This window comes from Phoenix dactylifera, unplaced genomic scaffold (genome assembly GCF_009389715.1).
Source record: "Phoenix dactylifera cultivar Barhee BC4 unplaced genomic scaffold, palm_55x_up_171113_PBpolish2nd_filt_p 000944F, whole genome shotgun sequence".
Lineage (NCBI taxonomy): Eukaryota > Viridiplantae > Streptophyta > Magnoliopsida > Arecales > Arecaceae > Phoenix > Phoenix dactylifera.
Genome location: NW_024068303.1, coordinates 106082 through 131190, shown reverse-complemented (window position 1 = coordinate 131190; position 25109 = coordinate 106082). Strand labels below are relative to the sequence as shown.

Below are 25109 nucleotides of genomic sequence, written 5' to 3'. Positions count from 1 at the left end.
ACAGATAATATTACATTTTTTGTGATACGAACCAGAAATTTAGCAATTGTAATAAATTATTATCCAGCACCATTTTACTATTATCACAACTTGCCAGACACTTCCAAGTCATTGCTCTATATTGACATATTGTGTATAACAAGGCAGCATCCCAGGCCTCACCAAGACATGGAACTTACACCACTCAAGTGTAGCATGGATCAACCTTGACAATGCAGAACCTATTGTCAAAGCCATCAACAGGTAAACGAAGGTATGTAGAAATGTAGGAGGGATGAGCAAGCATCTATTAGTTTTAGACAGAGATGCTGGAAAAACGAGTCAATGAAAGATCTTAAAGAAAGAAGTACAATTAATTCATGATTCAGTAACAACAAGACAGCAATTGGTGGCACTTCATTTTCATAGTAAAACATTCAGAAAAGAAATGGCACATACCCTTCACAACAGCACCATGCTATTAAGCAAGAAAAGCATTTAGCAGTGAGAAAGGCACATTTCATCTCATGGAAACCCTAATAGACCATTCATCAAGGGTACCATGGATGAGATTTACATTTTCTTCCAAAAGTTAATAAACCCTTCTGTTAAAGATTTCAGATTCTCCCAAAAGTTTGCTGTCTTTGGAGATGTTTCTCCATGTGCTGAACTTCTTGGCTGTTCACTAAACAAAGAAAATCAGCAAAGATGTGTTAAACATCTCATTGTATAAACATGGAGAAATAATTTAAAGACTGGAAAATAAAATAAAAAATAAATTACTATTCTACATTTCATTTAGATAAGTCTATACTATATAGCCATGTATTTATAGAAATTTGAAGCAAATGCTACTACCATAACTTGTGTTTAGAGCAACCCAAAGTGACATCCAGGTTAGTAAAAATACAGCAATGCAATAGAAGAAACAAATCCAGGAAAAGCATGGAATAAGTAATGAATAGCAAGTGAACCTGAGTCTGAGAGACAAGTATACATAATTTCAATAAGGGTAAATTTATAACAGGCTTACCGATGCAGTTCCTCTGTTTTAGGAGCTTCATGATTTCCCATCTGCTCAACTCCCTTTAAGCTGTCCATGTCCTGAGAAAATTTAGTAGTGCTTATATCTGTACTACTGCCTTCTATTTGTCCTGAAGCAGACCGTGAGACGTCTATTTCAGTTTCCAACTTTAAAGACACTGAAGATTTATGCTGCATAAATTGCATAATTATCAGCAATGACTGTACATATTTATTGGTAAACAAAATATCTATGACATCATGATACTCACAGAATGAACTTTTTTGTCAGAGGGTCTTGAAGATCTGACAACTTGTTGTTCACTAGCAATGCTGCTAGTGGAAGCATTGGACTTTTGATCCCTGTTGGAAACCTGAGCACTATCTTGCAATCTCTCCTTAGAAACTCTGAAAGGGATATCTTTCCTCCGTACTTCTTTATCTATCCAAGCACTGCTGACTCTAGGAAGTCTAGAAACATCAATAACCTTCTCATTGGAAGGATCAACTACCATCACTACAGGGCTTACAGGTTCTTCAACGGAAGGCTTCTCAATGGCTTTATCTATACTTGCTTCCAAATGCATGTTTGCTTCATCATTTTTCAGGAGTGGGCATTCATCTACCGCAATTTGGTCAATGCTTTTCATACTGGATTTTACCTTTGGTGGTGTACTAGAGGTTGAGATTTTTTCTTCATTGGACAAGAACCGTCCCTTTGCAACAGAACTTGGGTCAATGACCTTTTCTGCTTTTCCCAATTGAACTTCCTCAATCTTGTTTGAAAGGGACATTTTATGGTTGTATCTCAATTCCTGAATGATCTCTCTTACAACATAATAAGACCCACCAATCTCTTGGCGGATATGAGAAGCAGTGGGGAACTTTCCTGCATTTGAGGATTTGTACCTGCACCAAAACAAGGCACCATATATCCAACATAAGTTTCATGATCATAACAACTCATCCAGCAATTTTGAGACAATTGTTATGCAGGTTTTGCAACAGAAAAAGAAACTACAGGCTTCCGCAATGTACTTAATGTCATCAGAAAATGGACTGAGTTCAGAGAAAAATATATGAAAGTACTGGAATCCTGATCAGCTACTAGAGAATGTATCTGATCTTTTCAAAATTCCCAATGCCGTGCTAGTTTTGGGATTCAAGTTTTTTGAAGAACGAATCCCGAGGAACAAACATCATATGCTTCTATTGTTGTTGAAATTTTAAAAAATAAATTAAATAATATCTTGAGTTGGAGAACACTAACATACTATTTCCAAATAAACTATTTTATTTTGTAAATTAAAAATAAAAATCATAAAAATAGCTAAGCAAGTCTTTGCAAGTTCTACCAACTTCTCTGATCACTTTCCCTACCCTCTAATCCCTTCTAGCGGTAGCAATAGTAGAGTGGAGCAAAGTCCCTTCTAGCGGTAGCAATAGTAGAGTGGACATATGACTGTTTGTATTGCAACGTTAAAATAACAAACTAGTTTTTCAAGCTTCCATATCTACGAAATTAATGTATTTTCTATTAATAAAGATGGTAAGCTGTGAAAAAGCAGCATAGTCCTCGTAGGCTCCCAAGCATTAAAATGAACCCTAGCAATTTTAGATGTTACACATCCTACAGATTTCAATTCATTTTTTTGAGAGTAAGGGAGGGACCCACCTGTACTCAAATTACCCAGGTTCAAATACCTGGGATGCACCATCCAAGACTCTGAACCTAGAACTAAGCATAGGGTTGTGAAACTGTGAATTGGGATAACCCCCAATTCACCAGCAGATTTCAACTCATATTCCTTCAACTCATTCTAGATTCATAAATCAAGATTAAAATCTCAAATTGTAACCCTTTTGATAATTCAATGTTAAACAGATGAAATGATGTTAAAAGTAATAAAGTTATCGCATATGATATGAGAATAGTAAATATGAAGAAAGTAAATATGAAATTGCTTTAAAAAACTAATCATTTTGTGTGCCTCTAAATATAAAATATTCATTGCTAATGATGTTGTTGTCATCCCAAGCCCATATAAGAAAGGTCGACGGTTGATGTTAGGTTGACAGCCAGTATCAAAAATATGACAAAAACTATGAAATGGATCATCCATAAAGCCGATTTCAAATTGTTGGGAAAAGGCTAGATGATTATGATAATGATAAACAAAGGTAGTAGTGATACTGATTATGACCGAACTCTTTGGTAATTGCAAGGTCTCATATATGTTTATTAAAGAAAAGAGAAGGAAGAAACAAAGTTTATAGTTTAAGATCCACCTTTAAAGGCAATTGATTTAATTGCAGCAATGAACTGAGTTCGATGCAAAAATGGATTTAAATGCAGAAGTGTTGCTTTCTGGAAGCAAGAATCTAATCAAATGTTTGTCTAAAGCAATGCAAATACAAGTGATGGATTTTCAGGCATGCATCATACTGATATTCAAAAAAGACCACAATTTATGTTTTGTTTTCTTCTCTTTTTTTTGTTTTCTTTTCACTAAGATTAGCTTTCACAGAATATAGTATTTAAAATGATATTTTAATCAAAAAGATAGGTGGCAGTATGAGGACAACTGCATGAAGGTAAAAGTATCACAACTGCATCAAACCTGGTTTAAAGATCAGCATGGCCAAGCAGCCAATTCATGCTGTGGCAAATTCTTACCCGTTATAGACAGAGTTGGACTAAGGATGCTAGTTCTCCATTTGTTCTATGTTCAATTAAATCATTGGAGCAAACAAGAACTTAGGTGGGGGCATAATTGTATATGAATATGGGTAATGTAAGTCATTAACATTGGCAGAGATGTAAACCTGAACAAGCTATTTATCAAAATCTTTAATCATTTATGTTTATACTAAGAAATATATGTAGCCTTTATAAAACATAAAAAATTGAAAGTGGGAATAAGGATTTAACTTACAGATGACACTGGCGCCTTTTGGTAAAACTGAGCCAAATCCAACACCTATTCTCAGATTTGGTCAAATTCATCGGTTTTGTCAAAACAAACTCAGTTTTGGACCAAACTTGGTGGTTTAAGCCATATTCCTACATTCATCAGTTTTGGTAAAATGAATCCATGTTCGGACCAAAGTTGGTGATTTCAGCCATATTGAGGCAAAACTAAACAAAAAATGAGCCATCAATCTATAAATTTATGCGCCGTCTGGCTTTGCAGGTTCATGCGAAATCATGGCTACATCTTCATATTTAGTTAGTAATTTTTGTTGGCTCTTGGTTACTTATCATATTTTGAATTGAAAGAAGGTATTTTGAATTTTGACTAGCATTGTAGCATTCCTCATCTATGTTAATTAGCAATTCCAACAGTAGGTCAAAAATTCCGAGCACTGTCAATCATGCACCAGTATCATTTAATTTTGCAATTAATCAAAAATCATAGAATAACAAGAAAAAGACAGAAAAAACATAATTTTCCACATATACTTTTTTCACAGTTTTAAGTATGGGATAGAAATGAATTATCTTTTATCCAGGATTTGGCTAGCCCTCAATAAGCATTCTTATGATTAAATATAACTTTTTTTTTGCAACTTTTGAACAAAAGCGATTGCAAGTTGACTTTCAAGAAACTCAAGAGAAGGGTAACCTATTTCAGAAGAACTGTACAAAATAGATCTAGTCCACCAACTTACTCCAGCATAGAGGGTTCGCAAGTGTTAAGCTTGAATCTGCACAATCTAAGCCAAAATCTTGCAAATGTTAGATGAGACTTATCTAATATATTAGTCCTCTTTTCTAAACTTTATTGAAAGATGAGGGAGAGAAAGGAGGGTGATTCATAGGGAAGAGGAGGAAGAGAGACAAAAGGAGGAAAGATAAAGTGAGTAGTTTTGCCAAAGGGACAAAAAGGCCAAAGGGGAAGGAAGGAGGTGCTATGAGAAAGAGGAGGAGAGGAAAAAGATTCAAGCATGCAAGGGTGTTTTAGGTTTCTTTTTCTGCCCAACGGTCTAAGACAGGTCAAATTGGTTAGGTACAAACTAATACAGATTTGACCCATACATCAGAGTCTTGATTACTGCAAAAGTAAATATATAATCGGAAAGCAGAATTTTCCAAAATGTGTAGATGTAACTAAAAAATACCTCTCATAAAAGCTCCACAACAGGGCAAGGTTGGGGCAAAACTGTACAAGGTTGTCACCTAGAATGGAGCTATGCTTTTTGAAGTAGATGATTCTCAAGTTGAACCTAACCCAGAATGCTAAAAAAAAATGTTGATCATCTAACCACGAATAACCTGGTTAGGGTGGATTGACTCAAACTCATCAAGTAGCTATTTTGGGGCTCAGCTTTGTAAGTCAGCCCCCAATAATTTTGATTAAAGGCAACTCTGTATATTATTGCGAGATGTTTTAAATCTTTTCTTGCAAATTCTAATTTTTGTACATCAGGTCAGGATAAATTTTAGCAAAGAGTTGTCCAGAGACATTTTAAGTCCAGGCTGATTAAAGAACCATCATCTTCCATTCTGAAAGTCACTCCTTAGAAGAGTATATTTTCAAGTTACTCATTCTTTGTGCTGTTGTCAACAACTATATGGGGTTGCTAGCATCGAAATCCAAACTAAAACTAATCATTAGTTTTGGTTTCAATCAGTTTTGGCTGAAAACGACTAGTTCTGGTCCACTATCCATGGCTCCAAGCCAAAACTAATGAATATAGACATGGATGTCTTTTCTAAAATTTTGTTTTTGTGTTTACTATCATAATTTGGTCATATTTCTTCATCTCTAAATACATAGGTTATAAAGTGTCAATATTCAGTAAATTTTCTCTTAATTGTCACGTTAAAAGAGGGTATAGATGACAAGCCTTACCTCTAATGGGTCAAGGCCTCCAAAAAGGCCTTTAACACAATATTTATAAAAAGCAAAGTCTGATGCATACTAAATGGAAGACACTATCGATCATAGTAACATTATTTTTCTAGATATAAGTCACATACAATATTAATAACTACAAGTATTCAAATCACATATAATATTAAATAACTACATGTATTAAGTTAAATAGTTGTTACCTTCAAAATATTAAAAAGAAAGCACACATTAAATATGTTGAGAATTCTAAGTAAAAGTCATGAAATATTTGAATACGCTAGGCACTAAAATGCTTAGGAATTGCTAAAGGTCAAGAAGCAAATAATATATATATATATATATACAGATTTGATAAATACTGATAACTCTCGGATAGAGTATTAGAACGGAAAGATCCATTAGATAATGAACTATTGGTTCTAAGCCATCTCTGGCGATGAATCAACAATTCGAAGTGCTTTTCTTGCGTATTCTTGATGAACCAGCGTTTATATATAGATGTAGGAGGATTATATATATATATATATATATATTACATGTTCATGGTAAAAATTTACGGAAAAATTTATGAATTGCTGCAATATGCATTATAAACTTCAAAACTTCAACTTAGAGCCGTCAAAAGTACACAAAGAACCTACATATCACAATCACAAGATTCTCTTTGTAAATTGGGTGATCCCTCAATGGCGACACTTCTTCTCCCTCTAGGGGAGGGGGTTTCAATCTTGGATGACGCATCTCAAGTATTTAGACCTAGGTAATTTGCCTTGGTGGGTCTTTTACTCCTTCAAAAAACAAAATACTCCAAATTTTTAGTAATAACTTCTCATGACTTCTTTTGCCTTTCTTTCTTTTCAACATTTTTGAATTTTTCCCCGATTCTTGTCATCAACACTCTAAAACTTCGAGAGGAATTGGCGAAATTGTTGAAACAGAAACTCTATAAGCATGATAGAATCAACAACTAAAACCAAGTTTTCAAATCTTACCTTCATTTAACACTATTTTGGCGTAAGAATAGCTTTCGTTGTTTGACATGAATTAAAAAAAGTTGAATTAAAAGATCACTTGGCAATTTGTTTCCTCTTTTTCATGTTCTTGCATCTATATCTCATTTTTCGTTTCTTTTTCTTGCCACTTCAAATTTCTCCATTAAGGAACTAGTCCCAGAAAAACTGTACTAGACCAATCAACTAGTTGCTAAGACTAGTTTATGGCAACATTGCTACTTAATTTCTCATGTTTGTGAGAATTATCATTAAAGTTCTACTTTCAGGTTTATGTCAAATTTGAGCTTCAAAAAGCAAAGGGCAGAGTATCTCATTGATCCCTAGTTAGCCGATAGTTTAAAATCTAATTTAGATGAGGTTTTCCTATGATCAATCTAGCCTTTAGTTCATGTCCAGGAACACTTAATACCTTTAATTCGTGTTACGGAAACTAACCTTTATTAAGGTTTACCTTTGGTGAATCTAAAGCCTGGATTTGATTCAAATATTCAAATCTTGTTAAGATTGGTTCATTGTCATCCTTAGCCTTAGTTTTCTTTTTTGAAATGAAATTTGATTGTTGTTTGTCCAAAGTCCTTCTAAGCCCTAAGTTCCCTTTATCAAAACATAATTTGGTTGACTATTTCCTTGTTGTCGATTCATAATACCAAAATCATATTTGGTTTAGATTTTTGCTGAGTAACATGAAGCCTTATGTTCTCTTGTCCAAAATGAACTTGGTCAAAGTTTGCCTCCATCAGTCTAGACCACCAACAATGTAATTGTAATTAAGATCTAGGTAGTCCAGAAAAAGGAAAATCTATAAACAAGAATATAAACTTAAACGGTTGATTCTTAATATGCATATATTGTTGATGCAATGGAGATGAGGTTCAAGAAACATATATCCATATCTGTATTAAGAAAAAACAGATGTGTATATAGACACCATAAATTTCCTATTTGTATTCAAATATCCAAATCCATTTTCCATCATGTTTAGTCTCATATAGCTCCCGTAAACTCCAATGGGAAATAAATGACAACATCAACATGTTTTCAATCTGCTGCTCTGCATCCTTACCGGTCAACCATTACCCAAACTGTATAATTTAGCAGAATTATTACGATCCACTAACTGAGCCATGTGATTGAAGGTTCAAGCTAACCAAGTTGGTAAAGCCTCTATCCAAGAGACCTGGGTTCAAATCGCAAGTTAATTAGGTTTTGATTTGGGGGATAAGGGATTTTTAGGAGAGGGCTAACCCTTGTTTTGTATCCTATAAACCTGTGGACCTCTCCTTCCTGGAAAAAAATAATAGTAAAAGAAAAGTCATGGGATCAAGTGGATGCAGTTATTTTGTTGTTTTATATACGATCATTTGTTTGATAATAGAAAAAACTGCTGGGCTTGTATACTTACTTTGAGTTAATAAAACAGAGTGGAAAAATATATTGTATACATACTTCCATAGTCATATACATATCTGCCAAAAAAAGAATGGATAAAAATATGGATGGACTAATATATGTTCTGTGTCCTATCCATTTTCAGCCCCAATAAGCAGAGATGCATGTACACCAACTGAAAATTAGAAGTCTATTTTGTATTTATGATTCAGAATCTTTTGATTGGACAAGGTAAAGCTGCAACTCTAACCTAAAAATACAAGTTATACATCATAAACATACAAAAGATAAGGACATGCCTTGGTAAAGTTTATGTCTTAGCCAGAGACCTCAATCAACAACAATGCAACATCCACTTTGTACCATCTCTTGCCTATGCCCAACTCTGGAAAATCAATGCCGTGATTCCAATAGGCCAAGCTTAGATCAATTTTCCAAAATTTATTGTTTTGCCATTAACTAAACAGATACATCATATATATCATCAGAAAATAGCCACTTAATATGTTCAAGTCAGTTATAAGCTTTTGCTAAATGTTTCCTAACTTCCATACACCTCTTGTCCAAATCATTCCTAACAATCCATTACAACTTAAATGGCTAAGATGACCTAAATTGACCCATAATCACCAATTGTGAGTGTAGGTACAAAAGCAAGTACCATAGATTACGAGACTTCTATGCACCAATTTTACAAAAATGGAAGAGAATCTTCTATTTTGTTTGCTCTTTTTCTGCACTAGTCAGTATTTTAAAAGGTAGTTATGATGCGCAGGCCAAGGTTCGCAATCTCAATACCAAACCCTACACTGATACCATATTGGTACAGTGTCGGTATGCCTGGTAAAAGATCCAATTCGGTATACCAGGACCCGATACATCTTCTATACCAAGTCTTAGTTTGGTACCAGTACAATGTGTTATGCGTCGATACGTCAAACCTTGATGCAAGCAGTCAATTATATAGGCCAAACCTTGATGCACAAATTATATAGGCCACATATTGTATTTAACAAATAGTAGCAATTTTAATATTTAACCATCTCCAAAGAGTATAAATATATGGGAACACCAAAGAAAAACAAGAGTTCAAGTATTACAAAAACAAATCCACTAGAGCAAGAAAAAGAAAGCAGAAAGAAAGAGCTTCAAAGAAAATATCATTCAAGTGCTTTCATTGCGAGCTGCAAGATCACATCTTCAACATTTGCGAGTTGGTGAAGTGCCTTTAAGAGCAATCAAAGCAATCCAACAGAGTCAAGCTCCATTTATTGTTTTGTATTCATTGTTTAAGAGCTGTACTTTATTGTGCTTAAATTCTTTCAGGGACTGAAACTTGGGGGAAAGGTCCATCCAAACCTAAAATTGGATTGTGAATGTGAAAGTTTTGGCGATTTTTTGAGAGAATCAATTGGATTGGTTGTGAGCCCGAATAAAACAATCGGTTGAAGGTTTTGGTTGATTGCCTGAAAAAATCAACTGGGTTTAATTGTAAACCTGGAAAACAACTGTGTTGTAATCTAGATTATAGATTATAGTGAAATTTTCAAGAAGGCAGTCTTGGAGAGTGGACATAGATGCAGGGTTGACATCGAGCTACTATAAATCTCTTGTGTTTGCATTGCTTAATCTGTTTGCTTTTATCTTCAGCTTATTGACTTATTATCTTACTGCTAAAATCTATATTCTTCTATCAAGTTTTAATTCCGCTACATTTCATAAAAGTTTTCGAAAAATCTAATTCACTCCTCCCCCTCTTGGGCTGCATAGCTGGGCAACATCTCTTACTGGTGGCTTAGGTAATAAAAAGAAAAGGTTGTATGTATACATGTACATTTAACTTCCAGCGGCACAATAGTGAAGAGAAATAGAACTATTGGTGGATAAGCTCCCCACTGAAAAAGAAAAGACGAGAAGAAAAAAAAGTAGAACAATTCCACGAGCAAATACTATTCCAAAAAAAAGGCTTTAATGGGTAAGAGTTGAGGTGCCTGGCATCAGAGGTAAGGAGGATACCATGGGCGACGGACTCGAGGGTGCCACTGGTGATGGAGCCAACATAGATAAGGAAGCGGAAGAGGTGGAAGAGGGACTCGTAATTGCTGGACTTGCAATAGGAGGTAATTAGTAGGGCGAACACGGCAACAAAGAAGGGCGTAGTGGCCCCGATGGCCTGATTAAAAAAGATTAGCAAATGCTGAAGCAAAGTATTGTCGTAGATGACAAAGAAGCAGAAGATGTCACTGAGGGCAACGATCTTGAGCAGTTGACATTGAGAGGAGACAAGCTAGAGTGGGACGAGGCAAAACCACTAGAGGACGGTGGCAGTATAGGCTTACAAGGTGAGCATGTGGGGAGTGGTGAGTAATAGGACACTAATATTGGAGAGGTACCAAGCATCGGCATCCCTCTCTTCGATCCAATCCTCAACAAACACCTCGTCTTCACCCTTGTCTCCCTCTTTTCCTTCCCCATCCCCTCAGTCGTAGCCATCTTCTCCCACATCCACCTTCCAGGCATCTTCACCTACAACACCATGGTCCACACCTATGCCAAGAGTGATCGCCCCGGCCTCGCCCTCCTCATCTATTGCCAGATGCTTCATTCTTGTCGTCATTCCTCAAGGATTGCACCAAGCTCATGGCTCTCCAAGCAAGCGAGAAGGCCCACTTCCTCTCTTTCAAGAATGGCCTCACGACCTTTTCAAGAGCGTCTACAAGGTGTTCGAGGGAATGGATGAAACCTCATCACCTAGAATTCTACCATTAATGAGTTCGCTATCAATGGAAGGCCTAATGAAGTGCTCATGCTCTCCAAAGAGATGAGTTTGGGGGACACTTCAAGCCGAATGGCTTTTCTATGCTTAGCTTGCTCTGTGCTTGCGCTAAGCTTGATGCCTTGGAGCTCGATCAAAGGGCACCTATATACTTGGTTAAGGTGGAGCAACAGTGACAATGAAGGAGGCAGTGGGCAATTTGATCTTAGTTGAAATTTTAGAGACTAGAATTTCTGAGAGAGAAGGAAAAATAAGGGGAAGGGTAATTTGGTCATTCTATAAGCACCTTTAATGGTGTTACAGGGTAGACTAGAGGAAGGGTGACATTGACTAAAATTGGAAGTTGAAGGGTCTAACTGAAACTTTTTTTAAGGAGATGGGGTGTATAGCAAAGCAGTTTAAATATATTGAACTTGAAAAACAAGCATAATTTTCCCTTTTCTTCAAAGTGGCACCTTCCTTTTCACACAAGATCAACTCATCATATCTGACTCAGCATCAGATTGCAAAAAATTAAATTGATATCATTGATGCATGTCATTTGCTCTCAATTACATAGAAATTTTAACAACTAGTTCTATGTATAAAGAGCCTTGAATGCATTGCCAACACCTACAAGCATAGGCTCATCAAAATAAAGCAGAATCAGATATTCCTAATGACACAGCATAAAAGCCTCTAAAAAGGATCTCCTTAAGTTCAAGTGTAAATAATTCATGGAGTAATATTTGTAATAATGAACTGTTGCAATTTAATTCATATCTAAGCTGCTTCTGTTCTTGAGGGAAAATGATTAAATCCATTAAATGTTAGGCATTTTGTCTGCTGCAATGGATACCTAAATCTCATTTCTAGACACAAAATTAAACTTTTTAACTTGCTGTTTACGAGAGCTTTCAAGATGTATCAAAGTAGTGGAAATAACTGGCAATGAAGAATGTGATCTTACTTGTCAACAAAGGCCTCTACCATAGCACGTCTTTCTTCCTTTGATTTTTTCTGGCCTTTTTGTGGTTTATATGAACCAGAGGGAACTGAAGCAGCAAATGATTTCCATCGCCCTTTGACATTTGACTTGAGAAATGCACTATATGTCCCAATAAATGCTGTCAAATATACAGAAAAAAAACATTATTTTTGCTCAATAACAAAGCAAGTAAGTTGTACATAATTAAGTAGCAAACTCCTCTGTTCAAAGAATAATACTTTTTGTTTCACTCTGCAAACACTGTATAAGTCTAGAGTGGAAAATTTGGTGGGGTGGGACATCTGCATGTCAAAAGTGATGCTTATTCAAGACAGTTATAGTTATTGTCCCTTAAGTTAATTGTGAAAAATGTACAACATAGAGACTAAGCCTCAATATTAATTGATCTGAAAGGAGCCGAAAGATTCATATGGAGAAACAAAAATGGAACTTAGGTAACCTATCAATTCAGTAGTGAGATGAAGTAGCTGCAATAACAGGAATATTATGCATTTAATCCAAGCTCATGGGAAAAGTCAAAAAACTTCAATTTATAATGAAAGATACATATGATTAGAACAAAATCGTTTCACGAAGCAAAAAAAGGACAGAACTGATAAAGAAATGATGACTGGGTGGATGCAACAATGCATATGAAGGGAAAAATCTTCAGTATATAACACTACAAATAAAAAGAACAAAATAAGGAAGCCAAAAAAAAAAGCCAAACCGAAGACTGATAAAAGGATGTATAAAAAAAGAGAGAGAATAAGAAGTATGTCCTTTAAAATCCATACATCTTATCTTCTATCTTATTATCCTGAGAGTAAATCTTATTCGATCATTTTTTTGGAAAAACCGAATAGCCATATTTTGCCATTAAATATCGCAAGACTCCTTCCTCCTATCTCCCATAATTAAAGCTCACTTTATCACTAAAGCATTATAAAGAGCAGAGACTAAATTTGCAGACACTCTTCATCTATCCGATAAAAATAAATTTGCAGGGCAGAAGAGCATCATAAAAGATTCCCCACATGTCCAACCGTACATCAGCAGGACAACTTCCAGAATTACTTCCATGTTTGATAGGTTTCAGTTTTGTTATAGAACCTAGGTTACAAAGCCCATTTTGCGACTGTTTAGGAGAGTCAAGAGACACCTTTAAAACTTCATTTCGATGCGAATTTTTCAGCAATAAAACAGAACATCTAACTCTTTGGGGGATCACAGAGGGCCTTTAAAACTCCCAATAGGATCTTCATTTGCCGAAGTTTTTGTCAACAAAAACTACACCATTACCACTTCAAGCATGAACATAGAGAGAAGAAAAGGAAAATGGAGAAGGAAAGGTTACCCCTTCGGGGAACTCCTCTCACGGCGGCTGGCATCAGGGCTGGATGGGGATCATAAGCTCCAGGGCGATTCGAATGGCATTCAAAACCGAAGGAGAGATGGAGAAAGAGGCAACGAGAGGGAGAAGAGGGTGGAATCGCTTCGATTCTCTCTCCAGTTGTTCGATTACGGGAAAAGAATGCAAGAGGAGAGCGTCCGAGGCTTTAGGTTTGACGAACAGCGAGGGAGGAGGGGTTTTAGGTTTCCTTCCGGGGGAGGCGACGTATTCGGGGTTCGGACCGCAACCGCAGGGCGCGCACAGCTCCGTGTGTGTAATGATGGGCTTCAATTCTTGGCCACCTACCAACAAAAAATTAAATTAAGCTGCGCCTTCTGGGCCAGCCCCAAAGGTGGCTCCAATCATCCCTGGTATGGGAATAATTTAAGCTGGACATTAGGGCATTATCACAGCATAACCAACTATATGTATACATACAAACTATACTTCATGTATCCATAGGATGTACTTGCCTAACAAAAACTGGTGAAGCATTGAAGAGGAAGAAATGAGTAGCCGTTTTAGCAGGGATTTAGCAGGTTGTACTCACGTTAGAGTTATATGAAATGAGCAGCTGTTTTACCAAAAAAAAAAAAAAAGAAATAGGATAATTTGAATAACTGTGGTTGGATTTTTTTTCCGAAGAGAAAAAGTCAAATTGCATAGACGCCCCCGAGCTTTCTTAAAACATGACCTCCCTCTTGCTTCAACTAATTGGCTAGACATCCTATACCACATCTCTATCATCGGCTAGCATAATTTTTATAATCATAAAATACCTATTTTATAAGTAATTATACCCATTATTTTATTGTTGTCGTATCATAACAATCCTAGTGAATTTTCAAACCATCCGAAACCTAGCCATTATATCTTTAAATATATTAACAAACTCTAAATATAACCATTCGTAACCTACTTCTCCTTCATAAAAAAATCCTCATATATAGCTCAAAATATAAAAATATTGCTTGACTAGAAAATATTCTACCATTCTAATAAATCCTGAATTCTTTAACTTTCTTTCACCTCTCTCCACCCCACTTTCTTCATGGCTAGCCCTTCCATCTCAATTAAAGCTTCTCTTAACTCTCTTCAAGTATCTAGCCTTTCCAGGCAAATAATAAGAACCGCAAGTATCCTTAGTTGAAGTTTTTTTTTTAATGTGAGAATCTAATACTCAAGAGTGACGGTTAAAGAAGTGGTATTATTAAGATACATCTCCATCACCACCCCCTTCCCTCTCTTTCTATTTGATTTTTAAGTTTTATTTTCTTGAGTATTTTTGTCTATTTTACGACATACTTTTGGCTAGCTAGAAATGGAATTTAGAAGAAGAGCCTAAAGCAATCGCATAAGATATTCTTTTTTTGGATGGGTGTACATGCACTCAATAGTTTTTCACCTACCTTAATTAATATTAATCCATCATTTGTAGTCTTTTATATTGTATAACATTAGACAAGATGTCTGGGGTGGTGACTTTTTAACCAACCTAATTTTTATAGTTTTTTTTTCTTCTATTATACGAGAGCTATTAAAGAAACTCACTATAGTTTACTTCATGAAAAAACTTGAGTGGAAGAATAGGCTGATGATATTGTATAATTTCGCGCTTTAATAACAACTCTAACTGCTAAAGGATATAAAGGTATACTCTTTGAAAATTCCCATAGAATTATGAAATATAAACAAGGCTACGAAAATAAATAGAAAAATGCATGCAGGAAAGATTCCACTACTATGGAGCTACATTTGATTGCAAGGATTATAAGGTAAGACTACTCAGAAAAAGAAAAGTAATGGTATTGTATAGATTCTAGTAGGATTAGGATAAATTAAATTAAATATAAACTGACAAATGGTTGCTCTTTGAATTAGAAAAATAAACTTTGCTCCTGGAAAAGTAGTAACATAAAACAAACAAGACATCTAGAGTTTTAAATTTTGTTGAGCATATTAGCAAAGCAAATTATACCACACTGATCCAAGCAAATTATTTGATATTAGAAAATAATGCATGCTATGGAGGGCATGTGTGTGTGAGAGAGGGGGGTGTATATATGTGCAGAGAGAGAGAGTGCTGAAATTAGGGCAACAATTGAGCGCACTGTCATTTTGTATAAGATTATAAAGAAAAATCAACTTGCTAATAAGATAAACTATTGAAATTCCTATAGACGTATTTTTTGTTGCCTTGAGGAGGATTATCGCTGGACCTTTGTTTTCTAATTGAAACATATAATTGCAATGTATTGCTTAATTTTATAAAAATTCTCAATTTACCCAAACACAAGTAGTACAATACTATAATATGAAAAACATGGACTACGATGAAATCTTTAATATAGTGGATTAATAAATTAAGAATATACACAATATATAATTAGATTAGTTTTTGCATATTTGGGTATATTTTCTTATATACTTTCCTTGTAGAACCGATTTTAGAAATAGTTAACTACTAAATTGCGACCCCTATATTCTTTTAGAAATGTCAATATGTCACTTTATTTTGGAGCACTATAACAATCATCAATAACCAAATAACCTCGATATGATCTTAAGCTAATTTTTTCACATAGTTTAAGCTTTCATAAGATTTGTTTACCTCCAGCATGTAAGCTTAACAAAGCATCAATTGGGATTAATTTGTAATGACAATTGTTTTATGCTATTATTTTCATATAATTTTAGAGATTTTCACTATTATTATTACTCTTAATGGCTATATAGAGTCCTATAGGTAGAGTGCATGCAACGTAAATTGGAGGGACAAGCCATCCCACTTTCTTGGATGCCCAGAACTCAAGTTGCACAATAAGATGAGTTGCTCATTCGGTTGAGAGCATCCACTTGAGCCTGTATCATGATAAAAAAAAAAAAATCTTTCTTTCCTTCTCTCCCCTACCTCGCCTCCTCTTCTATCACTGCCCACCCTCATTTTCTTTGGCCACTACCTTCCCTTCTCCTTCACCTTCTCTGCTCTCCTCAAGACTTGCATGGCTACCCACCCCCTCCATAAGGGTGATCAAGTCTATGCCCAAGCCCTCTCCATCAATGGTTTCGATATTGATTTCTTCGTCTATAATACCTTTATCTCAATATACATCGAGTGTTGTCAACTTGCAAAATGTTCGATAAAATGCCTATCAAAGATACCTCTCCTTTTTTCAAACTCTCTTCCAACTACAATAAGTGAGCTTTTTTGTAAGATAAATATTGCAACTTAAATTTTACTTCAACATGAGTTGCAATGCAACTTCAACTACAAGGCTCCAAACGACCTCTTAGGGAGTTCTTTTCTTATTTAAGAATAGGTAATCAATTATATGTTTATTTAAAAGATATATGCTCTCATATGCCATAAAATTACTTGATTTGCATATTTATCTTTAAAATATTAAAGTTACATACATGCACCTCCATAAATTTGCAATTCGAATTTATATCCTCATTCATGGTGCATTGAATTTGTTATTTTAACCTAATTCTAGTTGGCTTAAAGTAGATTCAATTTTGTCGGTTGATGACAACTACCCTTATTTCTTGATATGCTTGCTAAACATCTTAATAACTCCAACTAAGAGTTTCATCGATGGGAGAAGCATATTTTATATTTCATACCAATAAAATATACATATTTCTCTCTTTTAGAGGAGTTATGATGCAATTTGAGAAGTATATACAACAATAGATTAAAGTTATAAAATTAACGACTTGTTTTCTTTTGCTCTTGCTCTCCATTGTTGCTTTCAAAATATTCAAGAAGAAAAATAAACTAGACTGAACACCTTGTGTCATGAAACCCTTCTATTTCTTTAAATTTATTGTAAAATCAATTTTTAAGATTTTTGGTCTTAAAAATTTACTACTTTAGAAAAAAAAAAAGTGAACCAAAAGTAAAGGATAGCAAAAGTTTGGTACAAATACTATTTTCGATAGCGATCAATGTCATATTTCACTTGTTTGTGTATAAAAATGGTGCCAAACAAGCCTTAATATAGCAACATTATTTTTTATTGAGAGGAAACCAATCAATAGTAAACTTGCTAAAGTCATATTTCTAAATAGAATATATATATATATATATATATATATATATATATATATATATATATATATATATATATATATATATATATATATATAATGGTATTTTTGAGAATACTGAGTTCCAAATGCTTTCTATCTAAAATCAATAAAGAACTTGTCAAAATGATAATCAATACCACCGACCTTGATTGACAACATAAATTTTTAGATTATTTATACATCAACTAAATTTTTTAAAAAAAAAACTATTGCTATTGCAACTATATATTATCATATTTTTTTTGTTGTTTTTACTGAACCCAATCAGCCCCCTCTGTGCCTAGCACACCTAGATAGCAACCAAAACCCCAAACATGTCATGTGTTCCAAACCCAAATGGACCCAAAACGGAAACCCACCAACCCAACGGGTCCGGTTCATGACGGCATCCAAGATCCAGAACCAATTTAATTCATAATCATATGCCCTCACCTAGCTTCCAGATATCTCTTCACCTAGCTTCCAGATATCCCTCTTTGCCCGAGCCGATCGCTATGAAATGGAACAAGACAAGATTCCACCTGACAAGCGGTTCTGTCCACCTTTCAACACACTCCCTCTACGTGCCACTCCTCCCAACCTCCCTCCTCCCACGTGTCCACACTTTTCTACCACCTTTCTTATTATAACCTCCCCTCGATCTTCCCCATGCCACCGCCTCCATTCGCCTCTCCTCCCCCCATTCTTGTTTGCAGAGTTCTCATACCAAGCTATATATATATATAGGACTCCCAAGGAGGAAGAAGAACAGGCTGAGGAACAAGTAGAAGAAGAGAGGATCCAATACTCCATCCAACCATGCCGGCTCGCCCTCGTTTCACCTTCGGCCGGACCGAGGATGCCGTCCACCCCGACACCATGCGCGCCGCCCTCTCTGAGTTCATCGGCACGGCCCTCTTTGTATTCGCCGGCGAAGGCTCCGTCCTTTCCCTCGGTACACCAAATTTTGTGACTAAACTGCACGCACCGTCTCTTTACTCCTTAAACAGTGTCTGCATGCATGCATGCATGTCTACTAATTTTAGGTATACCTGGTTGCAGAGAAGCTGTACAGGGACACCTCCACCGCTGGCGGCCTTGTGATGGTTGCCATAGCCCATGCCTTGGCCTTCTTTGTTGCAGTCTCCATCGCCTTCAATACCTCCGGTGGGCACATCAACCCGGCTGTCACCTTCGGTGCCCTTGTCGGCGGCCGGATCTCCGTCATCCGTGCCATCTACTACTGGGTGGCCCAGCTCCTTGGAGCAATCGTAGCTTCACTCCTTCTAAGGCTCACAACAGGAGGCATGGTAATATATGATGGACTTCTAGCTTCCAATCCTAAGTTGGTGCTCGAGCTTAAAATGATACCTTGTGTATTTTGGGACCATGCAGAGGCCGCTGGGGTTCTCACTGGGATCAGGCATTGGAGAGTGGCATGCAGTAGTGCTCGAGATCGTGCTGACGTTCGGGCTGGTCTACACCGTCTACGCCACGGCGATCGACCCGAAGAGAGGACATCTCGGCACCATTGCACCGCTTGCCATAGGCTTCATCGTCGGAGCAAACATCCTCGCCGGCGGCCCATTCGATGGTGCTTCGATGAACCCGGCACGGGCTTTTGGTCCGGCGCTCGTCGGCTGGCGGTGGAGGAGCCACTGGGTGTACTGGCTTGGGCCTTTTGTGGGTGCCGGACTTGCAGGGCTTATCTATGAGTTCCTTGTGATCCCCACGGAGGCTCCCCATGCTCACCAGCCCTTAGCTCCTGAAGATTACTAGATAGTCCGATCCGAAGTGTGCGAGTTCGTCTGATCCGTTGTTTTGTTTCTGCTTCAGTTGTTTGATCGTGTGTAGTGGTTTGTAGAACGGTATTCCTGGGAACGCCAACCTCCTTCCAATGTCCATGGTTATCATCACTAATGTACTCGCTTTTGTGTGTGAGAGAGCGTGTTTTGTATCGGATGAAGAGCAATGTCATTTTAGAGTTCTGGCCGCTGAGATTAAGCTGGTGCAAAGATGAATCGGGTGAGGAGGACTAAACATACTTTCTTCATTTAAGTCCTGACGTACTCGTCACATTAAATATTTAAGTCTATTCAAATTTAATTACAAGCACCATAATTTGTATTCAGCCTCAATAAATTCGTCCGGCATATTCTCTAATTCATATAGGTTATGGACTAATAAATATAGCGTAGGATTCAAATTCATTCAAATTTAATTACAATAATCATTCTATGTTCAGTCTTAATGAATTTGTGCTGCAGTATTTTTTAATCCATATTGATTTAGAGTCGAGTCTGATTATTTAAATTTTTTGATTCTATATAAATATTTAAAATCTATTCAGTGGGACTAAACACTGTATGAGTCTTTACATAAGATGGAGAGTCTATATATGGCTGCCTTCAAACAAGAAGACCCTTGGGCCAACTTCTCTAACCCAAAGACTACTGGAACTCCCTCGGAAACTCTTTATGGACAACAATCCGCTCTTTAAAGAAGCTCAAGCCAAGGATGGGCCATTTCTTATTCAGAAAAATAAATTTTCTTCATTTCTTTGCAAATCAACCAATAGATCACCATTGCCACCAGGCCCCATGAAGCTCTGACATACCTCATTTCCTTCTCCAAAAGATTCAAAAGGAAGACACCATCACTGGTTGATCTTTAGATTCTAAGAGTTTTCCAAATACTTCGAGCAAATGTACAATTAGAAAATAAATAGTCCAAGGACTTTCTATAACATCACAAAAAATAAAGCCACCTTTGACCACCTTTCTTTTCGTGCTAAGATAATCTCTAATATGTTTAGTGTTTCTTCAATAGAAGCCATATAGGAAGGTGATCTCTCGAGTACCTTCGTCTACCATACCATCATGAGATCCTTGCTCTGTTGAGACTTTCCAGCATTGCGGACGTGCTTCTGTGGAAATTAACCACTAACGGCACCTTCTCAATTGATTCTTACTACGGACTCTCAAACAATGGTGGCCTGCGATGCCCTATTACAAGATCGTGTGGAGGGCTGATATTCTGAAGAAAGTAAGAGTCTTTGTTTGGTTCTCACTCAGAAACAAGATTCATATGGAGAAGTTCTTGAAACTTGAATATTGTTCGCTCCTTCTATGGTAATTAAGGTACGCCTCAAGGTACACCGTACTAGCCTAAATCGAACGGTACGAAACAAATCCGATTCGATACCGGTATCCCGTATCAATGACATACCGATATTCAGTATACCAAAGAACTCCATACCGACACTATGCTAGTGTGGCACCGGTACAAAGTTCGATATCGAAATAGCAAATTTTGGTGGTAATAACTCTAAATCGGTGAACTATCTCTCTACAAGGCAACATTTTGTTAGAAGGTTCACAAACTTCAGCTAAGATGGAGATACCGGCCATTGAATTTTCATGATCTCTGGGATATATTGGAGAGCAACAAATCGTAAGCAGTTGTGTAAGCGCGCAGGGAATCAGCTTCCTGCTGCCATTTGTTGGGAAGTCTAATGGGAGAGAAATAAAAGAATTTGTGTTAGAAAGAGTCATTCAATCCTCTACACTTTGATAAGAGCAATCCGCATTTTTCAGTCATGGGGATGCTTAAGTAGAAGGAAAGAGTCATTCAATCTTTTAACTTTGTTTTCTTCCTTCCATCATTTTAAATAGTTTTGCACTCTTTTAATAAATGCTGGTGGAAGCCCAGGCTTCCTCCGTTTCCATCAAAAAGGAAGTCTACAATGGGATAAAAAAACTAATTATAGGTGAATTAACCAAGATCAAACTCCTACCAGTGGAAAACAATACAATATCCCCGTCCAGATAGCAAGGTCATGATTAGCTCTGCCAATCTGAGGTTTTAGTTTCTGCACAGGTTTTTTTTTTCTTTTTCTTTTTCTTTTGTCATTGAAGTAAATCAAGATGTATACATGTTGAAATTGTCAAATCTACAATTGAACAGCGTTTCCAAAACCTTCGCAATAGGTTACTTCACTTCCCAACAGACCAATAAACTCTATGAAAATTAACTTCAAGGCTTGAGAACTATCCAACTGATCTCTACATGCTTCACAAAACAATAAATTCCAGTCAAGTTTGTCATACACCTTTTTCATAATCAATTTTTTTTCTGAAAAATGGCTCCCTTCTTGTTCTTCGTCTTATAGCCAGCAATTGCCTCATAGGTGTAAAGAATACTAAGACCAACCTCCCTTTCATAAAAGCCAGTTGAGCGTCCTATCCACTAGTTCAAAAAAATATTGGACCAACTGAGTGGCAAAGACCTTGGAAAAAAATTGAAGGCACCATGTAGGAGAGCAAATTGGTCTGAAATCTTTTGGAGTAGGCATACCTTCTTTCCTCAATATGAGCACAATAAATGCGTAACTAAATCTCAAAACTTCTAGCTCTTTTCTTTGCCAAGATTCAAACAATGACAAAAGTCATCCTACCATAAGTCCTCTAAAAAGAAAATAGAAGAAAACCATCTAATCTGGGTGCTTTATCTAAATCAAGAGCAAAAACCACCTCTTTAATGTCCTCCAAGGAAAATAGAGATATCAATTTATCAAATTCAAAGAATGTTTACTATAAAGTGCCTCCCAATTTAGGTATAAAAACTGGCTTGCATCTTGCCGAAGAAAGCTTGGAAGAACAAAAGTTGCTTTTGAGATATAACATCAACTCAGAAGAAAGTAATGAGATTATGCCTTTATGAGTGCTAGTTCTCTATGGAAGAAGACTCAGTTCTGACCCAGCTCTTGCAACCAAGAGATTCTAGATTTCTGTTTCCAATATACCTTTTTATAAATTTTCAATACTTCCTCTTTGCACACTTTCCTTTTCTCACTTTCCGAAGGAGCCATGGAAGATCTATCCTATTTGTCCAACAAATCTATGTCCAACAACCTTTTCTTTGATTCAGCTAACAGGAGCTTCGCCTTGCTGCTCACCCTTTAAGTTTATGCTGGATTCTTCAAGGATTCTCAATCCAAGCACCTCCCACATCCTTTTAAGCTCTCACCAAAGTTTAGGACCTCATGTACTTAGCACCACCTTCCAAACCATCCTCCTGTGTCCACATTTTCTCAAACTAAAATGATTGAACCTCCTCAGGAAGCTTCTAATCTCTAAACCTGTTGATACATGGTCTAAGCAAGGATTCCAGAAAACTTTCTGAACAACCAAGTGGTAGAGAGCTTCCCCAATCTACAGAAATCGGAAACAGTCCAGAAAAACCAATGAAAAATTCTGTCCCATGTTGCTTCACATAAAAACCCTTCACATCGAAATCAATAAGATCTAGAGTTCTAATGAGGTCTGAGAATTCCCTAGAGTCTGCAAAAGATCTGCTTGTTCACCTTTTTCTCTGACATACCTGTGTGATATAAAAGATTCCTCCAACAATCCAAGGTCCTTGGAAGCTAACATGTGCTTCAAACAACTCAGTCCAAAACTCCTGTCTAGCAGTTGTCTTTAGGACCAAACACCACAATGAAAGACAGGACTCCCTCGAGAGATCAACCATGTTGAGTAAAGCCTGCTCAAGTATTTTTTTAGAGATAAAATCCTTAAGTTCTGGCTCACTAAATTGCCCTCGCTTGAGCCCTTTTCTTTTAGAAATCTCGAACAAACAATCCTAGCACAACCAATCAATTATAGGTGATAAGGTGTAACACATGCCACATCCATTAAGTAGCCTACATATGGAGCAAGCCAAGTAGTTGACGCTTGAATCCCATCTTTGATGAGCTTATCTCCTTCCCTAGTCAAGCTAAATTCAGATAGTAGGTTATAGAATGCAAAGATTTCTTAGAGAAGCTTATCATCCTAACAAGGATTTAAACTCAACCTTTCACCCTTCTCGCACCCAGCAATTGGCCTTTCTAGTTGCATTTTTGGACTTTGGAAAAAGTTCATCCAAAATCGACACAAATTTGTGGAGTAGATTTTCCAATAGAATTGACCAGTCAATAACACATCCATTGTCTTCCTTTCTTATATTGTGTTTTAAATATGAATTGACTAATTGATGGTGCCTTTCTTCGGCAGTTATGACTAGCTATTCTTAGTTGATCTATAGGTTCGTTAATCTATTTTTGAATCAATCATTTAGTTGAGAGAAGAAAGAAGAAAGAAAGGAAGGAAGGAAAGAATAAAAATGGGAAAAGAAAAAGGAATGAAAGGAGAAGGAAATGGGAAAAAAGAAAGGCAGGAAGGAAGAGAAAAAGAAAAAAAAGGAAAGAAAGGAAGGGAAAGAAAAGAAAGGAAGGAAGAAAGGAAATAAGAAAGAAGAAGAAAAAGGAAAGAAAGAAGGGAAAGAAGGAAAAAGGAAAAAGGAAAATAAGGAAAGAAGGAAGAAAGGAAAGAATGAAGACAAGGAAACAAACACAAGGAAATAAAGAAAAGAAAGAAGAAGGGGAGAGAGACTGAGGGTACCTACAACGATGCTCGACCGGGATAGCTGTTGGGATGGGGTGGGATAGCAGGACGTCCTATTCCATGAAGAAATTGGAACACCTCCATCCTATAGGATCTAAATCTTGCTATTGAGAAGGCCTTAAATAGTATAATCATATCTAACTGTACTCCATTTGCCACTTGACTTTCACATTTTATACCCAAGCAACTATTAAATTCTCAACAAGACTTCAATCCATTGGTTGGCACTCTCTCTCCTCAGAGCTTGCACTTAGGAGAGTTGGACTCGGAATGTCCAAATACTGGACCATATTATCATGTGAATAATGACTCATGCGAAATCTGATGAAAAAATGAGTTTTTCATCACGATAAGACAGGTTACAAAACAAAAGATCACTATATGATAGACCAGACTAGAAGCATATGAAATTACAGGTTGATAGTAACAGAGATATCTGCCATATCATACTAGCAACTACCCTTGACTATTAGTGCAACTTTGCATGTTTTGAAGGAACTCTATTGCATTTCCTTTAAAAACCAAGTCTAGATGAAATTGGCAACTAATTAACTGGTAGTTTGTTAAACAAAGACATTATGGACTAGACACTCCTATTGTTAGAAAAAGACCAAATAATGACCATGACAATCATATCAAATAATCTACGGTGTGCAAAGGGTTTGTACTTGCCTTCAAACCTCACAAATGGTTTCCTTATTAAACAAGTTGTCTGAATCAAGATCAATAGAACATTGGTATTGAGAACCAATGATTAAGTTATTTCATAGTATAACCCACTAAGGGGATATAACCAGTTTCAACAGAGAAAAAGGGTCGCAAGGATTGAACCATTAAGGACTGATTACTGATCTTGGTGAAATCTGCCTTGTACTCCATCAGAGAATGATCATTCTATGGTGTGAGCTTCATTATCCAATTGCAGCAGTTGCAAAAGATAATATTTAGAAATATTAAAACTAAAATCCTTTTTCCTTTTCCAATAGTTATTTTGGTTGTTCATAGAACTAATAAACAATGTTAGGAGCGGTAACATTTAATTCACAATTTGGTAGTTTTAAAGGTGGCTTTGCTATAGAGTGACAACTTCTGATAGGAGAAATAGATTTTTTAACTACTAAGAAATCATAGGTTTTCCAGATTCATATATCATTTTGGAACAGTTGAGTATCTTCTTGAGTCTTGATTAT

General features: G+C 36.4%; 2 protein-coding genes across 5 annotated transcripts; one reads left to right on the top strand and one right to left on the bottom strand.

Annotated features, from left to right (window-relative positions):
• Positions 1–309: 309 nt before the first annotated feature.
• Positions 310–13654, bottom strand: LOC120107648. 4 transcript variants are annotated; one of them, XM_039121003.1, is made up of 6 exons: positions 13364–13654; positions 12246–12308; positions 11989–12145; positions 1275–1911; positions 1013–1194; positions 310–657 (listed from the first exon to the last, which is right to left on the bottom strand). In XM_039121003.1, the coding sequence occupies exons 1-6, from the start codon at positions 13395–13397 to the stop codon at positions 597–599; spliced, it is 1134 nt and encodes a 377-aa protein (XP_038976931.1). In that variant the 5' UTR covers positions 13398–13654; the 3' UTR covers positions 310–596. The 4 variants fall into 4 exon arrangements, with proteins under 4 accessions (XP_038976931.1, XP_038976930.1, XP_038976932.1 ...); XM_039121002.1 differs by having other exon boundaries at positions 310–664; positions 13364–13653; XM_039121004.1 differs by lacking the exon at positions 12246–12308 and having other exon boundaries at positions 310–664; positions 13364–13651.
• Positions 13655–18160: 4506 nt separating this feature from the next.
• LOC120107649 (aquaporin TIP3-1-like) lies at positions 18161–19510 on the top strand. The gene is made up of 3 exons (XM_039121006.1): positions 18161–18428; positions 18536–18783; positions 18869–19510. The coding sequence occupies exons 1-3, from the start codon at positions 18293–18295 to the stop codon at positions 19250–19252; spliced, it is 768 nt and encodes a 255-aa protein (XP_038976934.1). The 5' UTR covers positions 18161–18292; the 3' UTR covers positions 19253–19510.
• The last annotated feature ends 5599 nt before the right edge of the window (positions 19511–25109 follow it).

Coding starts and splice junctions, on each gene's coding strand:
- LOC120107649 (XM_039121006.1), top strand. CDS start 18,293: ATGCCGGCTCGCCCTCGTTTCACCTTCGGCCGGACCGAGGATGCCGTC. Junction 18,429..18,535: donor AGGCTCCGTCCTTTCCCTCG/GTACACCAAATT, acceptor ACCTGGTTGCAG/AGAAGCTGTACAGGGACACC. Junction 18,784..18,868: donor GGCTCACAACAGGAGGCATG/GTAATATATGAT, acceptor GGGACCATGCAG/AGGCCGCTGGGGTTCTCACT.
- LOC120107648 (XM_039121002.1), bottom strand. CDS start 13,397: ATGCCAGCCGCCGTGAGAGGAGTTCCCCGAAGGG. Junction 12,309..13,363: donor GAGAGGAGTTCCCCGAAGGG/GTAACCTTTCCT, acceptor TTTGACATGCAG/ATGTCCCACCCCACCAAATT. Junction 665..1,012: donor AAAACAGAGGAACTGCATCG/GTAAGCCTGTTA, acceptor TTCTTTGTTTAG/TGAACAGCCAAGAAGTTCAG.